We start from the raw sequence: 11,045 nt of genomic DNA, 5'->3' as shown, positions 1-11,045 counted from the left end.
CATTTGTTTGTTTGGTTGGTTTTACCACTTTCCTCTGTGCTTTACTGCTAACTGCCCCACATATCAATAGCAGTAAATTAAATCTGACTGCATCTGCATTCCCATGCTACATTCCCACAAGGAGCATGGGGTAGAGTGTGTTTATTTGTTGCTCTTGCTAATAGATTGCTCCTCTCTCTGGAGTCCATTCAAATTGATGCAAGTTAATTAAAGTTGCCTTAGTTCTCTGTCTTTCTCAAGAGTAAATGAATGAAATTGAATTTTCAGTATCTTGGTATTGCTCGTACACCAAGCCAGTGTATAGAACATAATGGTTCAAGCATCTGAAATGTCTTGAAATGAATTGATATTGGATTTGTATTGATGTCATTCTGTTTTTCTCTTTTCTCCTCTTTCTAATCTCCTCTTCTCTCTTCTCTTCACCCTCCCCTCTCTCCTCTACTCTCCTCTCCTGTAGTTTGTTGCCTTTGCATCTTTGTTCTTCATCTTGGTCTCCATCACCACCTTCTGCCTGGAGACCCATGAGGCTTTCAACACCATCATTAACAAAACCGACAAAGCGCGGAATGACAGTCTGTCGGACCTGGGCCCGCAGTATGAGATTGAAACTGACCCGGCGCTCACCTACGTGGAGGGCGTTTGTGTCTTCTGGTTTACCATCGAGTTCCTGGTGCGTGTGATCTTCAGCCCGGACAAGCTGGAGTTTGTAAAAAGCGTGCTCAACATCATCGACTTCGTGGCCATCCTGCCCTTCTACTTGGAGGTAGGGCTGAGCGGCCTTTCGTCGAAGGCAGCCAAGGATGTGTTGGGGTTCCTCAGGGTGGTGCGCTTCGTCCGTATCCTGCGTATCTTCAAGCTAACGCGTCATTTCGTGGGGCTGAGGGTGCTGGGCCACACGTTAAGGGCCAGCACCAACGAGTTCCTGCTGCTCATCATCTTCCTGGCGTTGGGGGTGTTAATTTTTGCCACGATGATCTACTATGCCGAGCGCATCGGCGCCAGCCCCAACGACCCCACCGCTAGCCACCACACCATGTTCAAGAACATCCCTATTGGCTTCTGGTGGGCCGTGGTCACCATGACGACACTGGGCTATGGCGACATGTATCCACAGACGTGGTCAGGCATGCTGGTGGGCGCGTTGTGCGCCTTGGCGGGGGTGCTGACGATAGCCATGCCCGTGCCCGTCATCGTCAATAACTTTGGGATGTACTACTCTCTGGCCATGGCCAAGCAGAAGCTGCCCAAGAAGAGGAAGAAGCACATCCCACAGGCGGTGCAGGGAGGCTCCCCCACCTACTGCAAAGCCGATCTCAACACCACCTGCAACAGCACCCAGGGTGACCTGTGCCACGTCAAGGGGAGCAGGGTGCTAGAACGCAACCGCTCAGGTAAGACTGCCACGCGACCACACCTCCACACTGCAGCTCAGGCTACGGTCTCTCGGCAGCAGCAGGGAGGGGGTTATTTATGTAACTACAAGGGGAATCCATAAGGGACTTCATCTCAGGTACAGAGCTATGGCCATTTGACAGATTCCCCCCCGAGACTAGAAATGCTTTTCTCCCTCGAGAGTCACAAGCACCATGGCGGCTTCCCCATAAAAGATTGAGCGCTTTCGCCTCGCAGCTTTGCCTTGTCTCCGGTTGCCACAGTGATAAGGGAGGCGATGCGAAAGGTATTGAGAGTAGGAGATGAGAGTGATTGTGTTGAAATATTTCATGTTGATAAGAATTCAGTCGGAGAGGGAAGCAGTCCCAGTGTTGAAGTCTTTTTTTTTTCAGTAGGGATTGTTCATTTGTTGTTTGGACCGTAGGTGGCTGTTTTTCCCTCTAGGCTCGTGTCAGTAATTTACTCTGACACATCTGATATTGATGGAAATTAGTGTTGACCTCAGTATACTGACTTACTTTGAATTCTAGTACAGACACTCCTGAGGGTAGGTGCACACTCCGGGTTCCTCACAGTCTACTTGTTTATTAGGTCTGTAATGCTTATATTTAATAAGCATAGAATAATTCATGTTTCAAATGAATGCAAAAACAGAATCAATCTGCTTTAGTCGCCTGTGAGATTTCCTTAGAAGTTATTTGAAATACAAAGTCTGAAAGGTTTGTTTCCTGTTTTGCGTCCCCAAGACCGCCTTATGCCTTATGTTTGCATGTTGAAAGGTTTTATTCCATATATAACCATTTGGACAAATGCAAGGAGGGAATATATATATTGTGTGTGTGTGTGTGTGTGTTTAACATATAACATTTAGCATTTTTGGTTTTCCAAAATGGGTATCCTTCAGTGGATATGTATATACACTGTTGATTGAAACAAACAAGCTTTGTTTGACAGTATTGATTCAATGTTATTTTGGGTATATATTACGTATTTTTTGGGGTATATATTACCCATCATTTTGGATATATATGATGTATTGTTTTGGTTATATATTACGTTATATTGAAATATAATATTTTGGCTAACCTACCTACAGCTAATTTTCAAACTGTCATTTTAATCAACTTGCTGCCTGCTCCTGATTTTCCTAAAAGCTAAAATGCGGGAAAAAAAATTTGAATTAAATTTAATTAGTTCTGCAGAAATTCTCTATAGGATGGATGTTACTATATGAATATTGTTGTATTATATTGATCATTTTTATAGAATATCAATAGTATTATGTTACTGTTATACTGTATATATATATTTAGACTCCCAAATGCCTGACAAATACAGACATCTAAAAAACATGTTTTCCATCCTTGTAAGCCCTCTGATTGGCTGGTGTGAGTGTGACTCACGGTGTGAGTCTCTCCCATTGACTCTGCACACCGTATGACCTTTGACCTCTATTGTGCTGCACAGTGGCGCTTGTGACATTTGGTGCCATGCTTTTAATGTGGGAGGCTGTTTGATGTTTGTCATGACTGTCATCCCTTGACCATCCCTTCGCACCCTCCTCCCTCTCCCCCCGACACACCCTCATAACCCCCCCCCCACACACACACACACACTCCCCCACCTCCCCTCCCCTCTCCACCCCATCACCCTTTCTCTCTATGCTTGGATAGAGCTGAAACGCTCCAGAAGTAAGTTTCCCATTCATTTTTTCCATAGGGAATTCGATTATTAGCTGTAACATTTTAAAGGTGCAAGGCAGATTTACCACGAGTTATCAGATTGTGAAACGGATATACTGTACATGTTCCTGTAGACGCCATCTGTCAATCTGATCTCAGCTTTGTTGTTAAGAAATTCCTGAGTATTCCTGAGTTCCTTGTGTAATAATTACCCACAGGCTTTAGCGAGTTCCCCACCAATCAGAGAGGCCGCTGTTACTCGTATGGCGCCTTCATGTCATATGGGAAGAAGCGTAAGAACGGGACGACGTTCTCGTTGGTACAACTCGGAATCGTTCACATGTTTAACTTTAAGAATTAAAAATCAACCATAAACTAAGTGCAGCAGCCATTGCTCACAAATAGACTTGACTGTATTACTGTGAATATAACTGATAGTTTTGATTTTTATTGTATTGGACTGCCGACATCGGTGGATTCCCTGCTATGTTTACCGCTTGTGTTGACACACTGAAGTGTCAATATGTGGGAGAAATTGCAAAAAAGTCCCATTTATCCAAATTGTATTAACCACTAGAACATTGATGTGAACGTTTTTTCCCAGTCGGCAGGTCGTATTTACAGTAAATCCCGTATGACATAAGTGTGGCGTTAGAAATGTTGCCCACTGAGATCCAGACCAGAGCGAAGTAACGTCGCCTAGCAACCTGTATCAGTGATTTGACGACGCACCATCGTGGTTGAGGTGAAGTGATGGAGGAGAAGGGTGTGCAAAATCATTACAAATCATTAAACACTACCATATTATTACATATTATTCAGCATCACTGTTGAAGATAAGGGAAACAGAATCGATGACATCACTCTGTACCGTATGGGATGAGTCGTTCATTCGCTCCAGTCTTGTTGCCTTTTTTTTTGTCATATATTTTTTTCTGAATCTGTTGTTATAAGCTTGTGATTCCTCTCATAGCTGGTTGGTTCGGCTCAAAGCTTAAGATTTTCTGGGAAAAATGAATGGGAAATTTACTTCTAGAACCCAGGCCGCTTAAAAAAAAGGAACGTTTCAGCTCCATAACCCGTCCCGATTGGTTCCCCCTGCAGTTCTGTCGGCGGACTGCAGCGGCGGGAGCGACCTGACCATGTCGCCGGAGGAGAGGGTCCCGATGCGGAGGTCCAGCACCCGGGACCAGGACCGCCGGAGCGGGGGGACGTGCTTCCTGCTCGCCGCTAGTGACTACAGCTGCCCCGCAGACGGAGGGATCCGCAAAACAGGTAGCCGCCTCTCCCCTCTGGACAGCTGCCATTACCCAGCATGCAATATGGAAATTATGAGGCTCTTTTACATGGCTTAGTGGAACTTTTATGTTTAAGTATCTATAAAATTGATCATGCAAGCCATTTCATGAAAGCGGAGTATTGTCTTTATTTCTGGTAGAGCTATAAAAGGCATGCAAGGTTGTTATTGTCTATTAGAATCATTCTGAAATTCATGCATGTTGTTGTTCATTAATAGTGATTCATGTTTTATTCACTGTTCGTTGTTCATGCGCCTGGATTAGGTTTCATCTCAAGGGGATTTCCTGTGACTGTACTTGTTTGTATCGGTATGACTAGAATATTCTTTTAAAAAACTCAAAAAAGCAGAGCGTGAACCAGACATGTTTACCAGAAAAAACACATGATATCAGAGCACAACATGTTTTGAGTGAAGTTTAGAATAGATCTTAAAAGCAGTGAATACATCAGTCAAGATCCTCATCCGCTGATCCGTATCCTTAGTGCCTGGGACACCAACATCCCTGGAGGGGGGGAGTCTGTATGTTCAGCCCTAGTCAGCTCAGGTAACGTAACCTCAGGACCCACGGGGAGCTGCTGCTGCTGCTGCTGCGGCTCCACAGCGATACACAGCACAACTTTTTCGGCAATTCTGAGGGGCAACAGCGTCCGTGGAGCTGACTCAGAACTGTTGCTTCATTTACAATTTATTTAAGTTTTCTTGTTGCCAGGAAACACTTGAATAAATGTCTGACCCTGTGTCTCACTTTGTTGGCTGTTGCCAGGACCGTTGCGCATCTACATTGCCCAAATAAATTGCCTAGTGTAACATCAGCTTTAAGGTGATGATACACCAGCAAATGTTTCAGGCAGATTTGGGGCAAATTTGCAATGAAATGGGCAATGAGCATGAGCGATAGGGAAATGGTGGCAATGGGCAAAGAAGGCAAAAAATGTTCAGGGATGCCTGACAATTTTTTAGGCTTGGAGGAATGAAAATGGATAAAGAAACATGTTTTCCTCCAATGAACTCATAAATGTCAGGTAGTTTGACTTCTTCATTCATATCATTACTGAAGTCACATGAAATTTGATACCAGAGTAGTGTTGCAGGCTGCTAACATTTGCTGCTGCTAAAAGGAAGCAGTGTCTCAGCTGATCACCAGTAAACACATCATTCACATTCAAATCAAGTAAACATCATGAACTTGTAATTATAAGGTTCTGTCTGAGTGGAGTGCAGTTCTGATGCTGAGCAACAAACATTTGACATCCCAGCTGGAAAACTGTTATTAACAACTGTTACTGTTATTAGCTGTTATACTTTCTTCCTTTTTAAATATTTAACCCCAAAAGGTTATTTTAAAAAAATAACACCACACAGGCATTAAGTAACATTCAAAGATCATGAATATGTGGATGACTCAATTGTGATTTTAAAAAAACAAACAAAAAATCTCAGATAGAACCTTATAATTCCAAGCTCAGGATATGTTGTCATTACTAGGCATCAACATTTATAGGAATGAAGAAGTCAATTTACCCGAGTCAAAAGTTATGAGTTGACTCTTATCGCACCGCCTGGATGACCCATTTCTTGCTTCTGATTGGACAATGTTGCAACTTTGCTGGCAAAGTTTGCTACAGATAAAGCTTGAAGAATACATTGTTTCCAATTAGAAATACTGCCAACAAAATTTGCCTTCAAATTTTGCTGTCAAGTCCGTCTGAAATATTTGCCTGTCAATCATCGCCCTCAGTCCTGTCGCGGTGCGTCGGCGGAAAGGTCAGACTGACGAACACTTTGACCCGAGCTAAAGGTCGTCACGAAGTTAACATCTGTTAAATTCCCAGAATGCCTTGTTGCTGCTCCATGCAGTTTCAAAGGAATACTATAAAGGTCATGACCCAAAGTGTATAAAGAGAGCAACAGACAGTAGAACTGAGGTGATGCTGCAGTCAGCGTGGTACAGTAGGAGTTCAACGCCACCAAAATGTGTCTCATAAAACACATTATTTTTGTAAAATACATCAGAGGTGGTCAGTGGTGGAAGAAGTACTCAGATCTTGTACTTAAGTAAAAGTAGAAATACCACAGTATAAAAATACTCTGTTACAAGTGAAAGTCCTGCATTCAAAATGTTGCTTAAGTAAAAGTACAAAAGTATTAGCATCAAAATGTACTTAAAGCAACAAAAGTAAAAGTACTCATTATGCAGAATGGCCCATTTCAGAATAATACAGTATATATTATATTATTGAATTCTAATTATTGATGCATTAATGTGTAAGCATCACTTTAATGTTGCAGCTGGAAAAGGTGGGGCTGATTTCCACTACTTTATATACTGCTGGGTATCTTACAGTAATCTATAATAATACATCACAATTTATTAGTTGATTATATTTTGTATTAATAATCTGAATCTGCAAAGTAACTAGTAACTTAAGTTATCAGATAAAGGTAGTGGAGTAAAAAGTACAATATTTCCCTCTGAAATGTTGTGGAGATAAAAGTATAAAGTAGCATAAAATGGTAATACTCAAGTAAAGTACAAGTACCTCAAAATTGTACTTAAGTACAGTATTCGCGTAAATGTACTTAGTTACTTTCCACCTCTGGAGGTGGTAGAAGTACACAAATTCCTTACTCAAGTAAAAGTGCAAATACTCATCTAAAAATAAACTATAGTTGAAGTACCATTTGAAATCCTTTACTCAAGTCAAAGTACAAAAGTGCATGGGCTTAAATTTAGTATGAAAGTATAAAAGTAAACTAGTCGTCTAAAAAAGTAATTCTAATGAACTAAACTGGTTTTCTGTTGAGCGTTCCTCTGAATCCCAGATGGTCTGCAGCTCAGATCACCAACGTTAATCCTCTGCTCTCTCTTGTTGCTTCTCTCTTCTTCGTGTTGCTTCTCTCTCTCTGTCCCTTTCCCTCCTTTTTGGTGTCGCTTTGCTGAACAAGCAGCCGATCACATTCGTTGTCTGATGCAGAAAAAAAAAAATCAGCAGATGATTTCCCGAGATTAACGAGTCTGTTTTGAAAATGTTCGTGAGTAAAAAGTATAGATTTTTCTTTTGAAATGTATAGTGAGTAAAAGTAAAAAAGTCTTCAGTGAAAAAAAAGTACAGATACTTAATACTTAAGTACAGTAACAGTAAAGTATTTTTACTACGCGTTACTCTGAAATACATTAACGTCTCGTCAGTCTTGTTTGGAACGGACAAAAATAACATTTAGGGAGCATGTAGAGCCGGAAGCGTGTTCGTCAGATTAATTCCTCCATTTTATCTCAGACATCTCGAGGCATTAACGTTGTTAATCTACACAGTAATGTGGAACTCCGCTAAGCCTCCGCTAATTGCCTCCTATCAGAAGTTAACTGCCTCTCCAGAAGGCGATCTGAACGCTGCTCCCCGTGTTATTGCTCCACATCCTGCTAGTAAATTGAAGATTTTTTTTTTTATTGAATTTGGGGCGTATTGAACATTACCGGGTTTTACAGTCGATGTCGTTCATATAAAAGGATAATACAATATTTAGGTTCACGTGGAGAGCCGTATTCACGAACACACTGCAGGATATGTATTATTCCGGCAGGGTTTCTTTTTTATGATTCATATTTTTATTGGCATTTTCCAATAGCATACACATGTACATAACATACATTTGAGTAGAGTAGTTTGCAGACATCCAACAATAATGGCATGTATATTTGTACATGGAAACACACAGAACAACCCCCCCCCCCAAAAAAAAAACCCAAAAACAAACAATAAAATGAACAGAAAAAAACAAAAACAAAACAATCTCATCATAGCACAATATCTCACTCAGCTTTGATCATGACAATGACAAAAATAGTAACCAAATAGTTAAATACAATACAGGCTAAACCAGATCTACAAAGAAAAAGAAAAAGAAGGAAAAAAGACAGAATATAGGCCTAACTGAGATTGACACAGTACCAAGCCCTAGTCTGGACCTCTAATATTAGATAAATATTTTTCCCATTTCAAATTATAATCTTCTACCCTATTCATGAGTCTGAATATGCTCATGATGAAATTCAGATAATGTGTTGATGTTTACAGCGTTGCACAGCTGAGTCTTCACAGAGTCTGGCAGTAAAGCGAAGTGCGGCCCAGACCCTCCGGGAGCCCAACATGGCGGTCTCCTCGCAGCAGGGGGGGGGGGGGGGGGCTCCTCGCAGCCTCGTTTTTTTTTCCCCGTCGTGGGCGGGCGTCAGCTGCGCCCTCGTCTCTGCCGCTTCAGTCGGCGGTCGCGGTCGCCGCCGCCACCGCCCGCCGCCGCCGCCGCCACCGCCCGACGCTCATGCATAAAACATGAGGTCCTTTCTACTCCCCGCTACCTGTTGGCGCACACCCAGGCTGCCCTTTGTTCCGCCCGCTCGGCTGGTTCTGAAGCGGCTGCGGTTTATTTACACCCTTCTCTCTGTGAAACAAATGGTGCCGTATGCGGTATGGTAATGAGGCAACGTTCCATTAGCTGTTCCTCGTCAGTGTTTACGCCAGCTGATTGGCATGCTCCATTAATGATCTGGCTGCTTTGGCTTGCTTGTTTATTTTGCACAAAACGGCCGAATGCAAATTTGTCAGAGTGCGTCACGTGTTGCATCTTTAGAGGTTTCAGCTGCTGTACAGAGAACATTTGTAAAGATAATTTAAGCATCAGTATTTAAGGGCTTTTTCATTCATCCTCATCATCATCAGTATGTATACTGTTTGGATGCAAGTCTATGTTATATTTTGCAAGTAATTTGCATGTTTTTAGGCTTAAATCACTTACTGTATATAAATACACTTGGGTTTCTATTTATGACTGTTGTGTATGTAACTCAATGTGCCAAAATGTGAATCAACAGTTTATACAAGCATTAGTAAACCAATCATCATTTGACGTATAGAACATTTTTTGAAGATTTTATGGCAAGTTAATGCTTTATCAATTTCTTGTGAGAGAAAATACTAATGATGATGTCATGAGATGAACCAATTATGTATGGATTATTCTTCAACACTGCTATTTTAAGAATAACACTAGCTCTAATATGGATTTGACTCTTGCAAATTGTAGTTTTAGTTCTACAAACATTTCTCAGAAGCAGAGCTGCTCTGGGGGCAGAAATAATCTGATTGGTTGAATTAAACCTCAGTGGGCGGAGCCAAAGAGCAACAGTTTTTCAGAGCCGCAAGTTAGCTAACTGACAAAGAAGGAACTCTGGTCAAGTCGTAAATACAAAATGTAAAAGGTAATTACTCATTTTTTTTCCATTCATTCATGACCATGACATTCATGATGTTGAAGGTCAGCAGCTAGCTAACTAGCTTTCCTAGACTAGTATGGCTAGTTTGAACTTGAAGGTCAGCTAGGCTAACTAGCTAACCTAGATAACTCAGTATGGATAGATTGTATTTTTTCAGTTAGAAGCAGAGCATTAGGCTTCATAACATTAGCTTCCTCCTCTCTTACCTCTTGTCTTTTTCACTGGACATCAGTTACTTAGCCAGAAAAATTGTGGTTCTTTGGCTCCGCCCACTGAGGTTTTATAATTTCTGCCTCCAGAGCAGCTCTGCATCTGAGAAATGTTTCCAGTACTTAACTAAAACTCTAATCTGCCTTACTCTCATTGTCAGAAAATGTTTTGTGCATGCTCTCACCATGCAGTGTGTCTCACTCCTGTCTCCTGTCTTGTCCCGGTTCACTCGGCTGGCTTGGACTTGGACCGTTGCCTGCCTGCCTGCCTGCCTGCCTGCCTGTGTGTGTTCATGTCCTGTTCCTGCACAACCACCACCACCACCACTACCACCACCACCACCACCTCTCTGTCGCCCCCCATCTGAAGGCTATGAGAAATCCCGGAGCTTAAACAACATAGCGGGCATGACTGGCATGGCTGGTAACGCCCTGAGGTTGTCTCCTGTGAGCTCGCCCTACGGATCGCCCTGCCCGCTGCGGCGCTCTCGCTCCCCCATCCCCTCCATCCTGTGAGAAGTCTGGCCCAACCGCTCCCCCAAAATAAGCCACCTCCCTTTGGTATTATAGCTGAACTCTGTAATAGATATTGTGAATAGTGGTTAAGTACTTAACTTTGTAGCTAAGGCTAATGTTAGCGGCTTGGGCTACCTGAGCAAATCTTCACTCTCCCCTTTCCCTGAAGGTAGATGTGCTTAGCCAACTTCCTAAAGTAACTTGTTAGTTCTCCTGTCACTTGGAGTTCCCTTTAGCTCAATATCGTCGTACTTTAAGACTTGCAATAAATGGACTCTGACTGGTGGCTTCAGAAGTAGCAGCCATAACATTTAATAAAGGACATATTAATAATCAGGGATATTAGATGTTGCTATATTTAGATACCTTGAAAAAGATGTGCTTCCAAAAAGAGAGAGATGTCACTTCATGTTAACCTCATATGACTGTGACTTTGTCTTTGGTTTGCTACTTTATTTTTGGGTTAGGGAGGGAGGGAGCGGGGGGGGGGGGGCAGGTTGGGGTGGAGAATTTGTCTTTTGGACTGTGTTTCGATTCACACAAGCACATGCACAGTCTGTCACTCTTCACCTGCTGCTGGGCCTGCTCATGTTTGCATGGATCATCCTGTACCATCGTCTGCAGCGCTGTGGCGAGGGGAGGAGGGCCGAGGAGACAGTGAGGAGACGCTTTATGTT

The 11,045-nt window shown here is 42.5% G+C and overlaps 1 protein-coding gene across 1 annotated transcript; it reads left to right on the top strand.

The window, feature by feature from the left end:
- Nucleotides 1-457: 457 nt before the first annotated feature.
- Nucleotides 458-10,368, top strand: LOC139640222 (voltage-gated potassium channel KCNC2-like; the record flags this gene model as incomplete). The annotated part of the gene is made up of 3 exons (XM_071514401.1): nucleotides 458-1,391; nucleotides 4,179-4,349; nucleotides 10,223-10,368. Coding segments are annotated over 3 exons (1,251 nt in total), but the record flags the coding sequence as incomplete, so codon positions are not given.
- Between the last annotated feature and the right edge of the window lie 677 nt (nucleotides 10,369-11,045).

The sequence above is a fragment of the Centroberyx affinis genome, unplaced genomic scaffold (genome assembly GCF_046629955.1).
Source record: "Centroberyx affinis isolate AG114_WGS23_722 - 3 ecotype Tasmania unplaced genomic scaffold, CSIRO-AGI_Caff_v1 ptg008676l_1, whole genome shotgun sequence".
Lineage (NCBI taxonomy): Eukaryota > Metazoa > Chordata > Actinopteri > Beryciformes > Berycidae > Centroberyx > Centroberyx affinis.
The sequence above is the reverse complement of the archived record's forward strand: the minus strand, read 5'-3'. Positions and strand labels throughout refer to the sequence as shown.